The 23,613-nt window shown below is 33.2% G+C and overlaps 1 protein-coding gene across 2 annotated transcripts; it reads left to right on the top strand.

Annotated features, from left to right (window-relative positions):
• Positions 1-1,591: 1,591 nt before the first annotated feature.
• LOC126968351 (androgen-dependent TFPI-regulating protein-like) lies at positions 1,592-23,009 on the top strand. 2 transcript variants are annotated; one of them, XM_050813336.1, is made up of 5 exons: positions 1,592-1,656; positions 18,409-18,577; positions 20,089-20,235; positions 21,842-22,062; positions 22,805-23,009. In XM_050813336.1, exons 2-5 carry the CDS (start codon positions 18,416-18,418, stop codon positions 22,980-22,982), a joined length of 708 nt encoding a protein of 235 aa, XP_050669293.1. In that variant the 5' UTR covers positions 1,592-1,656; positions 18,409-18,415; the 3' UTR covers positions 22,983-23,009. The 2 variants fall into 2 exon arrangements, with proteins under 2 accessions (XP_050669293.1, XP_050669292.1); XM_050813335.1 differs by lacking the exon at positions 1,592-1,656 and adding an exon at positions 11,940-12,047.
• Positions 23,010-23,613: the final 604 nt, after the last annotated feature.

A 23,613-nucleotide genomic window follows, 5' to 3' on the forward strand; every position in this document is an offset into this window, starting at 1 on the left:
TATTGAGATTTCTATTATATTTTTTTTCTAAACTGAATAGTTTGCGCGATAGACCCAAGTGGTAAAATGTGTCTCCCCCCTGTAAGTTCTAAAATAGGACAATGATAAAACTAAAAAAAATATGTTGTATCTACATTAATGATGATGATCACCGCCGCCCACAATCTCTTGCAACACCAGAGGAATCACAGGAGCGTTGCCGGCCTTTAAACAAGGTGGACGTGCTTTTTTACACGCTTTTTATTAGCTTCACCTGTATGTTTGTATGTTTGTAACTGACTTCTTTGGGCGCGATTTTGACCCACTTTAAACGGCTAGATTTCGTTCCAAGTTCCACTAAATATAGTATCTTATTCGTTTAGAAGCGAATAGATGGCGGTGAATTAAGTGATCTTCCAATTAACTAAAATATTTTTATAACTAATATATTATTAAATTCCTACATTCAATCTAAAAAATTTAACTAAAAAATAAAAAATTAATAATATTTAAAAAAAAACTAAAAAACACGCTTTATATAAAATTCAACTAAAAAATAGAAAATAAATTTTAATAAATTTAAATTTGAAAATAGTATAAAAAAATATATTTCATTATAAACAAAAGCGTGAGGTGTAGAAGAATTATTATAAAAAAAATATATTTCTATGTAAAAAAAAGCGTGGGGTGCTTTTTAAGATATTATTAAAATAATAGTTCTATAATATATTTATAATATATCTTTTACACTATTTTCAATTTCAATTTATTTTCTATTTTTTAGTTTTTTTTTTATTTGGGTAAATCATATTTATTATTCAAACAAAACAAATCTTATAACTATATTTACAATTCTACGACTACATAAAATTAAAACTATCATTACGTGGAAGCGTACTAAGAATACTGGCAGCATTACTGCGTTGGATAGCAAGGCTGATCCGTTGACCGAAATAGCTGCCAGAGCTTGGGTTTCCAGTAGCCTTATTGAGGCGCGAAGATAGTATTTTGAACATTCTCCGCGCCTTGGGCCCCACGGGCCAAGTGTCTCGACACCAAACGGAACAAAGATGTATGACTCACTGAGACCAACATATTTGCGACGCTTGTTGAATTTTAATATTAATTTTAATTACATTTTTTAGTTGAATTTTCTATAAAGCATGTTTTTTAGTTTTTTTAAAACTATTATTTTTAAAGGTACCGTCCACGGTTTGGTCCGAAGGTTTTATGTCGTATCGTCCCGGAAACACCGCACAAGGAAGTTCATTCCACAGCTTTGCTTCGCTTTGCACCGTTCTTCTATAAGGGTTTCTTTTTTTTTATTTAATAGTACGGAATCTTAAAACATATTTATTATCTATGTCCAAACTTATCAAGGAATAGTCTAAGTAAATATTTTTTTATTTAAAAATAATCATGATATCGGTATAAAAAATTGTAATTTTATTACTTAATGACATGATGTAGGGTTTATATTTCCGTAAATTTTTCGATTTAATCGATAATAATATTATATTAGTAAACAGATTAGTGTAAGTTTAAAGTCTATATAATTAAGTTAGCTTTAAACTCCCTGGAAAATTTAAAATGTTATTTCAGTGCAGTGTGTGTTATCATCAGTTCAATTATGAATTAAAATGTGTAATTTAAATTTGGGTTACAAAGAAATTCAAAGTAAGTTATATAAGAAAAAAAAAATTGCCTTAGTTTTAATTTTGGATCCGAGTTTCACTGTTTTTTGTGCTTTGTGCTCATAGAGTTTTAATAGTTTGTACACATTTCTATGATAGGACTGTGCGTTAGTAGCCCTCTCTGGGTTTCCACGGAAGACCAGCGTTGTGGATTCCTTCGAAACCTCAACTATGCTGAGTTGGGGGCCCATTGGCGTCATTAGATCTTAATTAGATTAGTATAACTTTAAGAACTATTATCAGAATGTATAATGACGTCAATAAACATTTTTTCTTTCTTCTTTCTTTCTTTCTAGTGTAGAACTACAATATATCTTTTTATTTAAAAATTTCATATCACGTCGTTTATCAGCGATGAACTTCTAAGTTACTGTACTGATTTTATGAGGTCGATATTCTTCGCATGGATTGGCCAGCTTGAAACGCCAACCGGAATCCCGTAAAATACCATATTAATACTCGCTAACTATCCATTTTAACACGTCTATCGGCCGTTCCCAATATTCAGTCTATCTCTTACTTGAGATAAAAATCGTAACTATCGTTGACTTTTCTGTCCCAATAAACTAATTGACGGTAACTCACCTTATCCGTACACGCTGTCTGTCAATGGGACGACATATAGCTTACCAGCGATATAAGTTTGTATGGAAATTGCAATTCACGCGCAATATAGGGCGATAAGAATGACTTATCGGGTATATTGGGACAGCTTCAGATTATTGACATCTAATTACTGACAGAAGAAGGTAGTAATATATATATACTAGTGGACCCAACAGACGTTGTCCTGTACACACGCCTTAAATTTGAAAAATCTGTCCAGCCGTTAGGAGGAGTTCACTAACATACACATGAGCAGGAGACTTATATTATATGGACGTAATTGAGAATCTAAGCCAATCTCAAATTCACTGAAACAAACAAAAAGTCATCAAAATCGGTCCAGCCGTTTAGGAGGTAGTTTAATTGGGAATCTAAACCATTCTTGAATCCACCAGAAGACACACATAAAGTTTCAATAAAATCGGTCCAGCCGTCTAGGAGGAGTTCAGTGACATACACACGCACACAAGAATTATATATATAAAGATATATATATATATATATATATATATATATATATATTGGGAACGGCCACTAATGTTTAGATTAACTAAAATACGAATTTCAGTGTTACAAAATATATTCTTGACTTACTAAAAACATTAATGTTATCCATAGAACAGCAACGTAACCTAAAGAAACATTAAGAGAAAAATTTAAATAAATAAACGTTTTGATGTTGCATCTCAACATATTCTTGATATTGGTCTGTATGTTCATAAGCACAATAAGGAATTTACTAGAAACTGCGACAATGTTAACACGAAGAACAAACATAAAAATTTTATGCCTCATAGATAATAAACTTCATTGTACGATGTGTAACCATATTTTTATAAAAAAGTGTAAGCATTATTGTGTTTCTGTTGTGTATTTGTGTTGAGATTTAAGGCGACACTAAATGCTAGCGACCTTGAGCGATATGAGTTCACGGCTGCCGGCCCGCGATCTATGTAACAAAGCCAACATTTTCAAAATTCTTGCATGGAAATCGTAATATTTTAACAGGCGCAAACAGTTTATATGCTTACAATTCTCATTATTGATTACTAATCTGAACAAATGTACCAACACAAAAAAAGTACAAGCTATATAAATACCTTTTCTGAGAATAGTACTAAACAAATGCGTCATGCCGAGAAAAAACTTGTTTAACTGCAATGAAAAGTTCAAAATAGCTCTGGAGTGTTAACTTCTAACCAACAGTAAACATTAGAAACCTACAAATAAGCCTTAAGGGTATGTGTTATATGATAAAATAGTGTTCGTAGCTCCAAATGGTGTAATTTCACTAATCTTGTCTAAAAATGCCTTGTTTGCGTGTTTTCTGCTTACCCTTCGCCTTAACGTCTTATATCTCAAGATGACGAGCGTAATTCTAGTACCGCTAAATTTTAGGTTTTTCAAGAATCCTGACCGGCACTGCATTGTAATGGGCAGAGCTTATAAATTACCATCAGCTGAATGTCCTGCTCGTCTCGTTTCATATCTATCATAAAAAAATACTTTTTATTGATTTTTATTTCATAGTGTCTTTTTTTATTATAATACCATAAAAATACTCGTAGTCTTTATTTCAGTCCATGGGACATATTATGGTAAGTCCATGGAGCGGGCTCTGTTTTGATTTACTAAAACAATGATTCCAGGATTTCAAAGTTGAACACTATATTGTCATTGATAATATTAAGAAATCTGTAGTAATTTATGCTAACGACGCTCTAAAAATATTAATATTATGTATTATAAGATAACTAGTGGACCCAACAGACGTTGTCCTGTACACACGTCTTAAATTTGAAAAATCTGTCCAGCCGTTAGGAGGAGTTCACTAACATACACATGAGCAGGAGAATTATATTATATGGACGTAATTGAGAATCTAAACCAATCTCAAATTCACTGAAACAAACAAAAAGTCATCAAAATCGGTCCAGCCGTTTAGGAGGTAGTTTAATTGGGAATCTAAACCATTCTTGAATCCACCCGAAGACACACATCAATCTCAAATTCACTGGAACACACAAAAATCTCATCAAAATCGGTCCAGCCGTTCAGGAGGTAGTTCAATTGTGAATCTAAACCATTCTCGAATCCACCTGAAGACACACAGAAAGTTTCAATAAAATCGGTCCAGCCGTCTAGGAGGAGTTCAGTGGCATACACACGCACACTAGAATTATATATATAAAGATATTAGGTAATAAGTATAGAAATATAATATATTATAATAATATAGTTATTCGCAGCTTACATTATTATAATTTAATTTTAGAACCATTTTATGTTATGTTTGTATATGATTAGGTTATTAGTAGGTTATGTATAAAAATAATGAGTGCATCTCGCCGATAAACGTAACGTTTGGCGAGTAAATAAATGTAAGTTAAATGTAAGTTCATCTATTATATATATAAAATTGGAGGTGTGTGTCCCTGTATTTCACCTTGCAGCCAAAACTACGCATCGCAGACCAAAAGTGTTTGTATGTGGCAATAGGTACAAGGTTCCCATTGTGCACTATGGTGGTTGCAAGTCGATAATTATAAGGGTGTAAAAGATACGAGGGTTGAAAGATGTTAACTTTGAAAATGTGACTATTATTGATCTAAAATGGTCTGGATTGTTCAGGAAATTTCTGGAATGTTCTAGAAAGCTTTAATATGTATACCAAACCAATGTTCTGATCGATCGAAAATGTTCTAGAAAATTCTAGAATGATCTAGAAAATTCCAAAATGATCTGGGAAGTTCTAAAATGATATGGGAAGTTCTAAAATCGACGTTTAGATTCTGATCGAATGAGAATGTTCTAGAAAATTCTAGAATGATCCAGAAATGTTTAGAATGATCTGGGAAATTCTGGAATGATGTAGGGAGTTCTAAAATCTACGTTTAGATTCTGATTAAATAAGAATGTTCTAGAAAATTCTAAAATGATCTGGGAAGTTCTAAAATCTACATTTAGATTCTAATCGATCGAAAATGTTCTAGAAAATTCTAGAATGATCTAGAAAATTCTAGAATGATTATATATATAAAATTGGAGGTGTGTGTCCCTATATTTCACCTTGCAGCCAAAACTACGCATCGCAGACCAAAAGTGTTTGTATGTGGCAATAGGTACAAGGTTCCCATTGTGCACTATGGTGGTTGCAAGTCGATAATTATAAGGGTGTAAAAGATACGGGGGTTGAAAGATGTTATCTTTGAAAATGTGACTATTATTGATCTAAAATGGTCTGGATTGTTCAGGAAATTTCTGGAATGTTCTAGAAAGCTTTAATATGTATACCAAACCAATGTTCTGATCGATCGAAAATGTTCTAGAAAATTCTAGAATGATCTAGAAAATTCCAAAATGATCTTAATGTAATGTAATAGTAATGTGCCCGTTTTTTGGCAAGGGAGTGTATATTAAAACAATATTATCTTAATATTTCAATCACATATTTATATTATTAATAGTATAGCCGCATACATTGTCCATTTATTCGGTTATCAGTAATTTTATTATTTTGTCAACATGATTAATAGTTATATTATAAAGACATTTTGTAAGTTTGTATTTTTAACCGACTTCATAAAGGAGGAGGTTCTCAATTCGATCATTATTTTTTTATGTATACAGTACACAGATTTTGCTGAGATTTATAATCCGATTTACATGATTGTTTTTTTTTTTAACACTTTTACACAAATTATCTTGCCCCAAACTAGGCATATAGCCTGTACTATAGGTACAAGACAACGATATATTTAATAGAATATACTTACTTAAACATACATGAATACATATAAAAACATCCATGACTCGGAAACAAACATCCATATTCATCATATTATAAATGAATGCACCTACCGGGATTCGAACCCGGGATCTCTAGCTTAGTAGTCAGGGTCACTAACCATTCGGCTATATGGGTCGTCGAATTCATCATCTTTAATAAGATGCGGAATGTTTGCCATTTGGTCCCATAAAATTTTAGTTTGGCCTAGTACTTTTCATTTTATGAACATTTTTTATGATAATTTTTGTTTTGATATAATTATAGTTAGTGTACCTACGGCTTTTTTAAAAGTTTTCATTTAGGTTGATTATATATCTAAAGACTTAAACCCTATCAATAGATCGTATTTTATTAATATTAAAGGCATCAGGATTGCATAAGAGGTGTATTAAATTCAATCTTTATTATGTTATTATATGTTTTTCAGTTTTTGAAGTCGGTTTTTAGGGTATATACAACCTGACAGCCCGGTAATGCTGGACCAATTTTAATATGTCTAGTTATGAGCTAATGGTAAGCCTGACTGACTATTAGCGACTTGTCAAACAAATTGGTTACAGTAACAATAGATTCGCGTTCCTTTCCTATTCAAATTCATTTGTTCAAAATAGGATTTAACTTATTGAACGTCAAAAGCTCGAATCCATTCGAAAAAGTATGCCTCAGACCTGAGAAGAACGGGTGCAAAAAACTTAGCGTGCTTCTTTTTGAAGTGAAAGCTTCTTTAGATAAGTTTTAAATTTTAAATAAATAATTAAAAAAATAAATATATATATAGTTAGACACTTTTTGGATGGATGAAATCTCGTGAGTTCGTTCCAAATGAAACAATTTATTTAAATATTACCAATTATCGAAAAATCAGTATTACAAAATATAAAAAAGCAAAAACTAAGATATTATGTGCGACAGGAACAATGGCATGCATGGTCGACATGCAACATGCTCTTGAAGAGGATTTTTAAATTATGTTTTTTTTTGGCAGTGTTCTATTTGATATCTTGATAAAATATTCCCATCCTCAACATATTAACAATTAATATGGAATGACGGGTCTACTGTACTTGTTATTCTTTGGAGAAATGTCTGTCTATCTCTATCATTTTCTCATAACTAATACGGCTTGCAGACCAAGAGCTAAGCTAAGTTAGTTCAGCTTAGCTCGCATAGCTGACGCAGTTTTCCATACTTGTGTGCAGACCGCAAACTATGCGAACTAAGCTACACGAGCTAAGCTAAGCCCCTCCCGCTACCCCGCACACCCTTTGCACATCTTTCGCTAGTGCTGTCCAGTGTTCTGGCAGTGCTTTGGCTTAGCTGTTGGTGTGCACGCTATTTATTTCTACCTTAGCTTAGCCTAGCTTGCTTGGCATAGCTTAGTTTTCGGTCTGCAACCGGCTTAACACTTAGTAAATACGCTTGGTATTTTTTCCATCACTTTGCATACTGGACTACAAACTGTAGTCCTAACTATGAAGTAAATAAAATGAATTATCAAATTAAAACCGAGCGAAGTAGTGGCAAAGAAGCTGTCCAATATTTTGATAAAATACATTGTAAATATCAATTACGGATTCAGTGACCTCAGAACTTTAAAACTGCAATCGAGATAATAGTTATAAACAATAAATAAATTGATTTAATTAAGACAAAGAGTGATAAATGACACGTGCTTATCAAAATGGCGATTACATTTGTCATGAGAAATGTGTTTAATTTGATTCTAATAACTGCAATTAATTGATAACTATTATGTTGCATTAATTGTACAAGTGGCTTGGTAGTTGAAGTATTAGGGATTAAAGTATGAAATTGCCGATTATTACTGAAATGTTGAAATTAGTGTTTTTTTTATTTAACACATTTATTTAATCATAATAAATAACATTATTATATCCTTTAGTATTTTTAATTAACCTACATCTAAACAATTTAATATTTATAAAGTGATATCCCTCACTTATGGGATTAATTAAACAAATTAAATTTGTCACCAATATTTATGAACGATGCGTGAAAATGAACAAGACATACCAAGATTTATACGTCGCTCAAACAGTTGGAAGAACGTTCAGATGGAACCCGAGAGAATACGGGTTTGAGTACTGGAACGTACATAAATTTTGGGTACAAATTTAACTTAATTAACCAATTACGTCACCTCAAACGGTTGGCTCAGTTGGAAGAGCGCTTGTACAGAACCCGAGAGGACGCGGGTTGGAGTCTTGCATCGTTCATAAATTTTGGTTACAAATTTAATTTGACCTATATCTAGTTATTATAAATAAAATGTCCTTTACATTTTGGAAGAGATTGCTGATAAGCGACAAGTCTGCCAAACGGTGCTACTATAACTGAGTAAACCATACATGACACTATATTTTTTTTAACTCTATTAAAAATTTTCATTCAAACATCGAGTTTATACTGACTAAACTGCAGTAAGTTTACTACAAAGAGTTTTAATAAAAATTGTGTTTAAAAATATAATTCAAAAAACATAATTCCAAATTATAACACTATTTTTATATACAATTAAGGATTTTCAATCATTCAAATTAGTGCAGACAGAATAGTATACCACTATGTCTCAACAAATCACTAGAAGAGAATTAATTGGTTTCTTATCTAATCGTAGTATGTGTTAGAACGCTATGATCATAACCAGAATATTCTTCTAAGTTATTATACTCTAATATTCACAGATTATTTACTAATCTTATCTATTAGTTGATAACTTTAACCCCTAGGTTAGGGACGCAGACAAAGGGCTCATTGTTTTATTAAAATCATGCTTACAAGTAATGTAATAAGATTAGTAAGCAAGGAGTTTTTTTAAATTTTTTATGAAAATTAGGGACGTGATGGTTAGGTCTTTCAGCTGATGTTAATTGATACTCCATGCCCATTACAATGCAGTGCCGCTCAGGATTCTTGAAAAACCCCAAACGTTCTGAGCGGCACTACAACTGCGCTCGTCGCTTTGAGACATAAGATGTTGAGTCTCATTTGCGCAGTAATTTTACTAGCTACGGCGCCCTTCAGACCGAAACACAGTAATGCTTACACGTTACTGCTTCACGGTAGAGATAGGCACCGTTGTGGTACCCATAATCTAGCCGTCATTCTGTGCAAAGCAGCCTCCTATTGGTAAACCATTAATATAAGTCGAATTAGATCTAGATTTACGCATTTTATGAACATAGCGCTTGAAATTGCGTCCAAAATTGTAAAGCGTCCTAAATATAACGACACAACTGCTAACAATGCTGTAATAATGCGAGTTTTAAAGTATTTTTTGGGAGGATTATTAACGCTAAACGCTAACTTATAAAAAGTAAACTACGTGATAAATTAATGGGCAGATATCCCAATAATCAAAAATAATAATCCATTTTTTTTTTGCTTATTTTAATGTAATCTTTTCACCGAAATTTCGTCTTTATTATATATATATATACACACATACATTTTCGCTGTAACAGTACTTTAAATCACACACGCAATGGTCACCATACTGGTGATCAAAATAAAATAAAATGGCTTCAAGTTATTGTCAGACATGGTGAGATATGTCTGTCTCTTTTCAGTGCATTGCTTTGGTTAGAAAAGTCAAGTGAGTTCATAGTGCTGTACAGCTCAACTTTTTGTTACTTCTCTAGGCTTGATAATTGTTCTGAGCAACACACTAACATAATCAAATGATATAAAAAGTAGCGCGTGAGTAGAACAATAAGCAAAAGAAGACGTACGTTAACTTAGTGCTAACAAACGTCACTTTACTGTCAAATTATATCCCTATTAGGACAGTTTCGTGTCACGCGATTCTTCACCACTGTCATAATATACTCTTTGTAAGATCATAATAATAATCATCATGATGACCCATATAGCCCAGTGGTTAGTGACCCTGCCTAATGAGCTAGAGATCCCGGGTTCAAATCCTGGTAGGTGCAAACATTTATATGATAAATATGGATGTTTGTTTTCGAGTCATGGATTTCGAGCAACAAAGACTATTGGTCCAATTATACAGGATGTAATTTTTTTAAAATTATTGGGGTCGATTTCCGTCAAAAGTTCAAGAAATTTTTAAAAATCTGAATATGCAGTAATTGTTTTCTTATAAATTGAGGGCATGGCTCGTTTCACGACTTTTCTCTAATACTCGTAGTTTCCGACTTGGCCATCACCGCCCTTCTCAAAAAACCATCCTGTATATTCAGCGTGGCACTATAATAGCGACATTAAATGTAAAATAATTAATCGTAAAAAATAATTATAAAATTTAAAAAACAAAGTTAGCCAGAAATAAAATAATAGAATGACAAAGAAAGCCTCGACCTATCCCTAGACACCTTCAATATGCTGTGGATTACCCGTTAACGTCAAGAGATTCGTGTGCTCCGCCTGTTACTCCTGAATAATAAAATTGGTTTAAGTGGCATATGCTATAGATTTATAGGGTCCGCATGGTGAAAAACATGATAACTTCTGATTTTTTTTTATTCAATCTATTTTTTGTTAGTGTCAATAAACCATAGGACATTCGGAAACAAGATAATAGGCATCCGGTGTTAGTTATCAACATTCCTCATTTCGAGCTACTCAAACTTGTGCCAACCAAGATTTAAATTATAAATCAGAATATATTATAAAAATAAATAATAAATCTAAATGTTTTAATTAATTTAAAGCCAATTACAATTCCAAGCGAATTAAGGAGGGGCGAATTGAATTTCATATTTGTGAAATATCAATATATAAAGTGCAAGGGTACTTCAAATTCATCAATAGGCAGCATATACTAATAAAAGTATTAGGTTTGCACCAGTAGTGTATTAAATAAAATATTTATTAAGTTATGTTATACTTTTTAGATTTTAAATTTGATCTTTTAAACGTAGTAATTTGTTTTATTTTTTGTCTGTAATAGGTTGTTCTGTAAACTACTCTAGGTTTTTCTAGATTACATTAGGTAAACCATAACATTTCGTATTTTTTTAAGTAGTAGGTCGGGTCGGGTAGGTCTTCGAAAGACGCCTTGCGCCTTAAACAATATAGATACCAAGAAAGTAAGCCAAGGAAATACGAAGTAACGGAAGAAAGGAATCGACTCCGAAAAAATGCTTTTCGAAACTCTATTTCACGTTCTTTTGAGACAGTGAAAGATCGTGAAGAACCTTAGCCAACTATCATAAAAAAGCCGTACACTAACTAAAATTACATCACATAAAATTAAAAATGTACATAAAATTAAAACTACTGGGCCAAACTATGTTAATTTTTTATGGTATCACGTAAATCGGATTATAAATCTTAGCGTAATCGGTGTAACACACAATTAATAAAAAAAATCCACTCGAATTGAGAAACTCCTCCTTTTTAAAGACGGTTAAAAACAATAACAACATGGTAAAATAAACTATATGCTTGTGTGTAATATCTATTAAAATGGTTTTATTGTAAGAGCACTTTAAAAGATATTACGAAATTTTATGGACATTTCATTTTTCATTTTGCTGATTACGGAATTATTATTTGAGGTATGAGGCTTATCTAAATAATTAAACATAGGAGTGTAATGTCATCACATTTATATTTGCAAAAGGATAATAGCCCTTTAGCAAATATAAAAGTGTCATACGTGAAGGTCAGTACGTATCAAGGAGCGATCCTGAGTCCACAACTATTTACTTGCTACGCGTCACATAATATAGCTTTTGATAACATTATCAAATCTAATTGCGTTTAGTTATTCCGTGTTGTGTAGAACTACAAAACAATATATCTAATCAAAGCATAATAGGGGTTACAGAATGAACTTGTATCGTTTATCAGGAACTAAAAATTATAGTTATTTGTTATCATCCGAGTGCGCCGTCGCACTATTAATATTATGAAATAACTGATTCAGTGAGGCTTGTAGATCTGATATGATGTACTGTGTTTTGTGAGCTATAACTACATTGTTTAAGGTAATAAATAAAATCGGATTTATTTTAATGTTGATAGTGTTATACGAAAAATGGCCATTGTTTCTTACTATTTAATTTTAGAATTATAATAATTGTTATAAATATAAAAATACTGACTTGATATTAAGATAGTTCTTCTAAAAATACTTAAAATATTTAGTTGGATACTAAAAAGAAAGTTTTATTTCGGTAGTACCTACCACTATCAAATACAAAAAAGAAGGATCTAGTTGTTAGCATGACTACAAACATGTGTAACAATAATTGATGATTGGCACACATCAGTGAAGTGCACTTAAGCCGTTCAAGTCGTTTCGTGTAACGCATAATAGATAAATAAACAAAATTTCTAAAGAACAATTTTTGGTCTTGGTAACGTAAGTACATGAATTTTTTGTAAAATATTTGTTGTACAGAAATAGCTCTACACTTAAAATTTTATGTTGACATTATTGATGTTCTTTGCTGAATATTATTAGAATGTAAAATAAAAACCTTAAGTTTCTAAAGCAATATTGATAGCAAAGTAATTAATATTTTTTGAAATATCATAATATGCACATAAAGCAAGTGATAATAGATTAGAAATCACCTATAACTTTACAGCTATGTTTAAGGCTGTCCAATTGAATAACTTAATTAATTTTTAACCAGACACATAAGACGAAAAACTGGACCAAATATATAAGAAATTAAAATTTAAATATAAGAACTAAACAAAGAAAACTGGGCTTACTGAGGCAAACGGAGTAAGAGGGTTAAACCACCCTCTTCCACGTTCGCAGTGGATTTCTATAATTAAAGGGGGCTTCGCTCTTCCCATCCGTCCACTTCCATCTGGAGATTGGACTTGCTATTTTTTGACTTAGACGTATATTCTCTTTGGCTAATAAATCTTACCTCTACAACTCGGTCTATAATGGTGCACTCCTTTACGCCACAGGTTGTTGTGTAAGTTTCTATCTGGAGAGATATCTGTTCTCGACACTTGAGTATTCTCGACGGATAGGACCTACTTGCTCTCTGGTTACTCGTAGACTGCGGTAAACGACCGCCAAAATTAGGCATGACCGGCTTCTTGACCACATCCAATTGGCTACAGATTGTTGAAGCTGATCCCCACGACAGAGATTAATATTCTTGGTGATTTTAACGCCCTTAATGACGAATGTTTGGGATCACATATCATCGTGCAGGAAGATCAGTTTACGACTCCGCTTTACCATTTGTTCCGACACGCGATCAACGCCATAAAGTATCCCTTTGTCGTATCCTTTAAATTCCAGATCATTTCTCTATCTGGTACAGCCTATATCAGCATATGTGATATATCGAGTGACATTCAGGTCCGTGGTCACTTTGACAAGAAGGTCAAATTGGCTTCTTAAAACTTGGAGTACTGAGTAAGCTGAAACAGGACCTCGCCTCAAGCCACAACCTGCAATCAGGGGGTACTCTCCAGCACAAGCTTCTCCAAGCTCCAGCGCATACAATAAAGAATGGCTCGAATCGTCGACTAACAAGTCATCTCCTTTCAGTTTGATTCTTTGGCGTGGAGACGTCGTATCGTATTCTATCGCAAATATAGAGTGTTCAGTAGGGTTATTGAGGTTAAAACTGGCAGCCAAACATCACTACTGCACATACGTGAAAATGATATATTTCACACGAAAAATATTAACGTCAGGCATTCCACAACCACGCGTTTTGCAAGAAACTTTTTGGCATGCACAGTCACTTTGTGGAATCAACTGCTGGCTGTAGTACATCCAAACTTGGGTACCTTTAAGTTATGAGCTCCTTAAAATCCGGCAACGCAACCTTTGACGTCTGTGCCTGTGCTTACTTTGTTGGGCGGTAATCATTTTTAATAGTGATGAAATTATGAGTATGGTTCGGTACTGAGGAATAAATATGACCTAATTATTTAATTATTTTTAAATTAAATATATCTCTCATCATTAAAGGATGCAATTACAAGCTGATTGTTACCCCTCTTTAAAATAAAAAAAACATTTTGCATGCAATGGTATTAAGCTTACTACACGGCCACATTATCTCTGGACCTCGCTGAAACGTGAAGCACCCTCCCGTTCCCCTTTCACCCCCTCCTGTTGTGTCACTACGGTTTTCAGTTTCATAAGCGTTAGTTAGCGTGTCGTGATATTTTCATGTAATCACTGCTTTGGTTTTGAAATTTTCATTGTTACGTTTGTCTTTTGTTGTTAATAGTTTATTTTTAATTGTTTTATTATACTTAATAAACTACTACAAAATAAATCGTCGTTAATTTATTAATAAGTACCTGGATGCCCAAGCCTTGCTCGGATTTTCAAGAATGTACAAAAGTTGAACAAAAAAAAACTTATAGTACATCTGGATCACCCAATGTCACATCTGAAATATTATAGTCTTGTATATAGAGGCAAAATTTACCTTTGTATTCTAATGTTATTGTAGCAGTTTCTCATTAAAACACGAATAAAACTACATTATTTAAAATTGAATCCTAGCTAGATCGATTTTTCGTCCCCGAAACTACGTGTATTGTAATTTTTTATTAAAATCGTTGGAGCCGTTTCCGAGATTCAGATTATATATATATATATATATATATATAATATATATATATTAGATTATTCAGATTATATATATATATATATATATATATATATATATATCTATAATATATATTTATATATATATTATAGATAATACAGCTTCTGTAGCTCACCGTAACAAAGTGACGTCATCGACATCAGATCAAGAGATAATGTAACCGAGTATAATAGTACAATAAATTACCCAAAAACCTAACTGAATGATTGTCAATATATAAATTTATTATTTATTAAACACAGACTCATGTCGAAGGTTTATTACAATATTAATGATTGCGTAAACGACATTACAATATGGAATTAAATAACTAAAGTTGTTACTTGGTATTAATTTTACTGGCCTATCTTGTATTATTTAACTAGATTGTTTTATTTTTAACTAGCTGACCTGGCAAACGTTGTTTTGCCATATACATTATACATTCCTTCCTTGAGCTTCAACGAATCTATTACAAAAGATTTCATAAAGATCGGTCGAATAGTTTAGGAGTTATTAGGGAACATACAAACATACATTCTCTTTGTCTACATATAGTTTTTTTTTGTATACACTTTTGGGAAATCTGCATGTATTTAAATTTTAATTTTAGTGATTGACGTTGACGAGCTATTTATTGTATTTTATGTCAGTACAGTTTTTTTTTACTATGACTTTTCCTGTGCAGCGTCCGTAAGAAACGTTTTAGTTCAACCGTGTTTTCTCTGACTTAGATTGCAAACCCGACTACCAGGAAAAAATCTTTTAATTTTTCGGGTAAATATATACCCCCTTATGCATTGCTAATTCACTCACTCTGTAATCTTCTATTGACCTAAGTCAGAATGAAAAAGAACACTCTGTAGCAGCAGTTCAGTAAATCTAGAAATTACCCCCTACATCCTCACAAAGCTTACCCTCTTATAAAATTAGTATAGATACTATGTGTTCAAGTCTCATAGGATAGCATTAACTGCCACGTGTTCTCTAGTTTTAGAAAAAACAAATGTAAATAGAGCAGTTAGTTGAAGGTTTGTTAGTTGACCTAGATATCACTAGAAAGATACCGCTGACCTATGTGAACCTCGCTTAACAAACATCCTAAAATAGGCAAAGAGTAATTAATAATAACCCCCTTATACATATACATACACACATACACTAACTTAAAACAGCCGCTAAGGAGTGTTTTTTCTCATTCTGACTTAGGTGAATAGAAGAAGACAGAGTGAGAATTAGCAATGCTTTGAGTTAGCAGACTATTATGAATAAGGGGGTAAGAATAGAGAAGAAATAAAGAAATCTTACCTTACTTCAATCTCCTGTGATGGCTATGCCAGTGAGAAGCATTTCCTCGAATGTGATATGAAGTTCACCCATCTTATAGAGAAGGTCATCAATGACAAGGGCATATTGTAGAGGTGAGATTACACCTTCTTGTGGACATCCTTTAGTGATAATAGCATCAACAGAGACCCCATGCAGCTTCAATCCAACAATCCTGCTCGAGAGCAACAACTCAACCCATCTGACAGTAGTAGAGTCAGCAATCTTAATTTGTTGTCCTCAAGTGCCCTTTCAACCCTGACCACAAGCTGCAATTACGCGATTTCATTTGATTTACCTCTACAATGGTCTGTTTCTGGTGTTGACATTATGGTTTTGACATATTCTAGCAAATTCACTTAAGTGCATATGCACATACATAACATTATAAAAAAAATCACTCTGGGAGTGCCGGCAGAAGTGAAAACATGAACTTTAATGTTATGCATTTCTTAATATTTTTGAATGGTTAGGGAATAATTTCGCACGAATTGCTTTATATATCAGTATAAAAGTACTAGTATTTAAGTGGTTAAATACAATATTTATTTATTGCGCTATTGTACACAAAAAAAACTACAATTTATATTACATGAAAAATTTAAAACTTCAAAATTATTTGTTTTATCTCTCAGAAAAATCAACTTGCAACCTTAATTTCAACGACTGTCTTACGAATTTTCGATCAGGTAACGTGTCCTAACGCGAGTTTAACATTTTATACCCATCCCAAGATAAGTGCTTAACGCCGCTAAAATAGTTTTCACTTCAATAACTATCCATACAAACTATCAGACTCATAATTAGGTAATATTATTAACTAACAGATGAATAAAAATCTTAAGTAAATACAAATAAACTTGATATAACGTTAGATCTGATAATAAACCAATAATATTATGTAAAATGTTTACAAATAGACATTTAGCTTATGTTTGGCTTATTCGGATGTATAACGTTTCCCTCGTTTATTTATAAGGCTGCCGGACATTCGGAAACTCTTAGGGAAAACTTCAGAATTATCTTTGTATTGACAGTGTTGTCAGCGATATAGTCAACATCTTAGACAAAACAATAAAATAACATCTATACATATTATAATAAAATCGTAAAAGTAAAAATTTCATATTTTTTATGAATACTTGCTGCGTGATCTACAAAAAATATCGAATCCAAAAGAGTACTTTATAGAGTTTTTGTCTGTTTCCCATTATGTGTGGGCATAGTATAATGCATTATTTATTAAGATTGGGACAACATAATATAAGCTACATTATATAATCATTATTACCTTTCCAACGATATATTATGGGGGTCTGTACCTTGTGCTTTATACATATAGCTGCGGCGCCATATTTCTGCCGTGAAGCATTAATGTGTTTCGGTCTGAAGGGCGCCGTAGCTAGTGGAGTTACTGGGCAAATCAGACTTAACATCTTATGCCTCAAGGTGACAAGCGCAATTGCACTGCTTTGGCAAGGCGTATTAATTACCATCAGTTGAAAGCCTTGCTCGTCTCTTTTCATAAAATACAAGCTGAGCCAGCAAATTTTTTATTTCCGATATTAATATCGCGATACAAAAGTAACTGTTGATCGTAGATGGGTGAAAATTTTAATTTGTATGTATTTTATAATGCTGACTCATAATCAAACAAATTTAAAAAAAAATGTCAAAAAAATTTCGTGTGGACCACCCTTAACATTTAGGGGGATGAAAAATAGATCTTGTGCGATTCACAAACCTACCCAATATGCACTCAAAATTTCATGAGAATTGGTAAAGCCGTTTCGGAGGAGTTCAGAGTTTAACACCATGACACGAGAATTTTATATATTATACATATATGTAGATGTCATGCTGAAGATGAATCTCAGTGTTTTGGATTTAAATCGTTCTAATATATCATATATCACTATTATTGGTAGTACCTCCGAACAGTGATAGTAACTCACATTTTTACACATTAGTTCTAATGTTATTGACTTTTTATTACGTATAACAAAACAAAGAATATTTTATATAAAAATCGTACCTTACCCATGGAAAATAATGCTTTTGCTGGGAGAGTTTCTTGCGCCGCTTGTTCTCTCTCACAGCGCCATTTGTTTCCGAAGTGGTCGTAGTATCTAGTATTAGAATTGACATCAAAGAGAATTCTAAAGGAATCAATTTTGAGAAAATAAATGCCTTTGATGCCTTTTTTTTATGCCTTTCTATTAACTTTGTACCATTTAAATTGCTCTCTATCTCGCAAAATTTTCTAATTACGATCACATCAACGTGCCAGTCGCGACCTCCACTTGCGAATAAACAAAAACAGAATCTCTGACAAAGACACAAAGATTGTTTCTTTCCTGAAAGTTCATTTTATTCCAAGCAGTTTTTTATTGTATTATTATGATTTATACTTGATCCAAAGCTTTTTTTATTTCAGATACATAATGGAGTACTCAAATTACCGCCAGTTTGCATACACCCTAAACATATCTGTACATGTACTGAACATTATATATTTATGCGTTCAATTGTCTCCGTTACTTTATCGACCAGAATTTAAGATATTAGCCAACGTGCAACCAAGGTTTTTCACATGTTGGACTTTTGTAAGTACTTGCTGATTTGAAGTTAAAAACACATTTATTGCATCTATGAAAGATAGTGTCAAATAAAAGTTCTAAATAGGTATTTTTACTATTGCTGCCAGTTTTGGTATTGTTTCCACTAGCCCTATTGAGGTTAGTAATTATATATTGACACACTTTTCACACAAATTATCTTGCCCCAAGTTAAGCCTGTGTTATGGGTTACAAGACAATGATATATTTAATACAATATACTTACTTAAACATACATAAATTCATATAAACATACATAAATACATTTTAAACATCCATGACTCGGAAACAAACATCCATATTCATCATATAAATGCTTGCACCTACCGGGATTCGAACCCGGGACCTCTAGCTTAGTAGGTAGGATCGCTAACCACTCGGCTATACAGGTCGTCAGGTGGTGGGAGGTGCGTATATAGTTACACTTGGTATATTCTCCGCGCCTCTGGGCCCAGCGGGCCAAGTGTCTCAACACCAAACGGCACAATGTAAGACTCACTGAGACCGACATATTTGCGACGTTTGCTGTCTTCGGCAGTCGAAGCAGCAGCCCCAGCACCAACTGACGTAACTTGGACACGAGAAGCAGCCAGAGTATTAAAGTCGCGTCACACACCAGAGCGTTACCATAAAACGCTGTCAGATTTAATTTTTTTTTATAAACGTATCGCGTGCACTTGGCATACTTAGTCACGGGAACATAAATCTCATCTTTCAAGTGTTTTATATTTTATTAGTTTGCTCCTGTTGAAATTAATAGCAACGTTCCCTTCGTGTGAATTGCTAAAAGTATGTATTGGCGTTATTTTAATAAAAATACTTGTTTGATTAAATATGCTTCCTTACTTTTTCAAATCATCAAAAACTTAATATAACTTAAGAAGTAGTTTAAAATATATTACACAAATAAAACTGAAAATAAAATTTTATGAACGTGCACGGAACGCGAGAGGTCGCGGGTTCGAGTCCCGCTTTGTTTACACCTTAAGACAAAATGAGTAAAAATATTTTTTGGAATTTGAAAATAAAGTTTCATATCGACAGTAGGAACAAAGCTTCAGTATCGGTTAAGAAAAATGTGTTGCAACATTTGACAATTTTTAGATGACATCATAATTTTAACTGTTAACCGTAACCACCCAATCTTCGCCGGTTAGCGCTAGTGTTAATGTTAAATATATTGACTTGATATTTCACTTTTTAACTTTAACCATGCCAAGGAATACGATGGTGCAACAGATTCCACAGTCTATGTTAAAGTCAGCGTTAGTGACAAAGTTGACTTAAACCTTAACTTTAACAGCTTATATGATGCAACCCAGCCCTAATATTTCCCTATATAACTTTAACTTTAACTAAAGGAAGGCAAGGAATACGATGGTGGAACATTTAATTTGACTTCAACCTTAACTATAACAACTAATAGAATGCAACCAGCCAAAACATGTCGTCGGGAGTGTCCATAAGACTGTAAATACAGCAAATAATGAACTTTCCAGCTTTGCCAGATATTACATGCTGCAGTAGGACTACATTGTGAGAAGTTACTGAGACAGAACAGACATAGAGACGACTACAAACTACCACAGAAGCTGAGAGATTTTCGGGACATATTATTTGCAAGCTTTGTTTGGCCTTCAACATGGGTAAGTCAGGCGATTGTACGTTCTTTTTGTCTGTTAAACATTGACAAAAGGAACAGAAAATTCATCTCCTGTGACAATGTCATAAACAGCATTATAATGTCCGTGGTCGTACTTTATTAGCATCTATGAGCACCATTCCACGCGAGCCCGCTTCTGCTCCGTTGACAGTTCATGAGGGTTCCAACGACATCAAACTTTCCGAACTTTCAATTCTTCGTGTAAAATTTTCTGAATTTGGCTCATATCAATCCCCAATAGTCCTCGAATTGTCTCATAGGTAATCCGTGAGTTTTCTTCAAGTAGCCGCTTAACAGTAGCCACATTATTTTCGTTGACGGCAGTTGAAGGGCGCCCTCACGAAATTCGTCATTTAAAGAAACTCCACTTCTCTCAAATTCAACAAACCATCGCCTCACAATGGTCAAGAAAGGTGCTTCTCTCCCAAAAGAATTTTGTAGACGAGCGGCACAGCCTTGCGGATAGAGAGAACTTCTCAAATCATGAAAAATCATCGCTCTAAAATCATTTCGACTTAATACCATTTTCGTTGCGTACGTAGAACTTTGATGTGTGATAAAAAAAAAATTGACAAATGAATGCCCGCCAATTGTTTTCTTTTTATTACTAAGAAGGTGGCAGCGTTTCTAAAAATATGACATTCGAAATTCAAATAGTTCCGATTAGCTAGAAGTGCAAAACTTTTAGTGTGCCCCATGTACAGTACTTTAATATAATATTAATAATATTTTGTTAATTATCTCATCGATCATATTTTATAGTATTTTACATATATATGCTTACAACTTAATAATAATATTAAATATAATAGGTATGTAATTGTTTTAATGTTTTTTTTTCTTTTAAACTCTATTTTAGTTTTTACTGGCACTCTAACAGTCCCAGGCAGATGCTGAAAATCAGCACTGCAGTATGTACTGGTTTGCAGCACAAGCTGAGCATAGATCTTTTCTTTTGCCAGACAGCGTAGTTTGTTATTAATTAATTATTTTAATTGTAATCTTATGTGTGTGGCATGGAATAATTTATTCATTTCTCATACTCGGAAAGTATTTTTGTTTTGATCTGATTATTGGGTTGAAAATGCTGCTTCCCTCCACAGAGAGGGAATAACTCATACAAATTACTTCCCACCTAAGGGCAGGAATGAACTTAAAAAATAGAACTGCTGTCAGCTGTGAAGAGTTTTATGTAAAAGAAAAAGACTTTCTAAACAGCCAGTGTGACCTTAGCGCAAATTCTTTGAACGGAATAAGCCGCAACAATTACGCGGTGAGTTCCATATTTAAAATATACAAAGTCGACATAAATTGTCCTAATTTGACAATTAATTTTATATAGGTACTACTAATATTATTACATTTTATCTATGAATAGTTGAGATAAATAAATAGTTTTATTTTCCTCATACTCGAAATGAAAAGTAGAGTGTTTAACACGGGTAAAAGAATCAATTCCTACTCGGACTATAGTTGCTCTCGCTGCGCTCGGGCGTCTAAATACCTCGGATTTGATTCTATCGACCGTCGGTTAACAATCTACTATTCTTATTTAAGAATATTAATAAACGTTGTTTTCTTTCTTTCAGGTGACGCTTATAGTATTTTGGACTCTATGCACTTACGATAAAAGTCTAGTTTTCCCCTTCTACACTGACAAATTTGTGAACCCGGTATCGAACCATATAATGCACACCTTTATCGTGCCTATGGCCTTCTTGGAAGTTATTTACCAGAGAAGAAGAACCCCTATTTCTCATAAGGAGAACCTGTACTATCTTCTGTTCTTTTACATGCTGTATTTCTTTGTGTAAGTATTAAAAGTTCATCGATGTGTTATAAAAACAAGATATTAGAATTCCAAAAAAAGTAATACTTAAAGTTATTTCCAATAATGTTTGTATTATAAAGTTAAAATAACTTTACACCGCTATTTTAAAATTATCTAAAACTTTTTTCGGTTATTTAAGTTGATTATAAAGTATTGTTGAAGACACGGGCTTAGAACGGTTTTTTTTCCAACAAGTGTACGGGTCTACCATTTGTAGGTACGTTCCAGACACATGTGGAATTAATCGGGTAATTAAGGGTTTATAATACAAATCATATAAAGTTTGTAAAACTGAAAAAAATAATACATATATAAATGTACTTATGAATGCACGCAAGAAGTTATACTTCCTTGGCCTATCGAAGCAAAAATCATTAAAATTATTTATTCCTCGTGCTATTCTACGTTTTTAGAAAGAACAATTTTGTAAAATCTTGCAAACATGGCTTTGACAATTAGTTATTAAATAATGAATACGGCTGTATGGGCTTGAACCCTTTGCCTGTCCTAATAATAGAGGACGAAACCAAAAAAAAAACACAAACGAATGACACAAACGTCAGTAAACTTTAGGTCCTACTTCAACCTGTTACTTTTGTATTACAGTGATGCGCGCGCATCTTAAAATTTCACTTTCATCATTTTTTCATAACGCGCCTATAGAAGTATAACGTCAAAAAACGAAATAAAATAATTAATTAACATTTTATCACATTTTCAGGATAATTTACACTTACTTCGAGAGAGGTCTTTGGTTGTACCCAATATTTGAAAAACTGTATGGCACAATATACTTCCCCCTCCTGCTCGTCGTAATATACGGTATAGCAATAGCAGCTTATTTCCTTCAATGGCCGTTGACAGAATACTTATGGCGAGAACCGAAGAAAATAACATAATTTAATAGAATAAATTGTATTTTAAGATATTTTTTTTTATTGTGTTATGGGAGTAGTTGTTTTTTTTGCCAACATACTGTACTGTTCCAAATAAGAGACTACATTGAGCTGTAAAATCTTATCTTTTTTTTTATTATGAGAATAAGGGCCAATTAACTAATGGTAACTGATACGCTCTACCCATTACAATGCAGTGCCGCTCAGGATTCTTGACAAACCCAATAATTCTGAGCGGCACCACAATTGCGCTCGTCACCTTGAGACTTAAGATGTTAAGTCTCATTTGCCCAGTAGCTCTCACTCACTAGCTACGGCGCCCTTCAGACCAAAACACCGTAATGTTTACACATTACTGCTTCACGGCAGAAATAGGCGCCATTGTGGTACCCATAATCTAGCCGGCTTCCTGTGCAAAGGAGACTCCCAGTGGTGGTGGAATCTTTTCAACATTGACGTACAATAAACAACGAGACTCATAATCACGCTCAAAAATTCTCTGTCTATTAGGTAGAGTTTGTGTTCAGTTGTGTTTCCACCGCGCTTTGAATACAACGCCACGCAATGACAAAGTGTTCAGTGAAAAACTGTCAAAATTACAGCATAGCCAAACTTAAAAAGGACACTCCATGTC

Source organism: Leptidea sinapis, chromosome 15 (genome assembly GCF_905404315.1).
Source record: "Leptidea sinapis chromosome 15, ilLepSina1.1, whole genome shotgun sequence".
NCBI classification, from domain to species: domain Eukaryota; kingdom Metazoa; phylum Arthropoda; class Insecta; order Lepidoptera; family Pieridae; genus Leptidea; species Leptidea sinapis.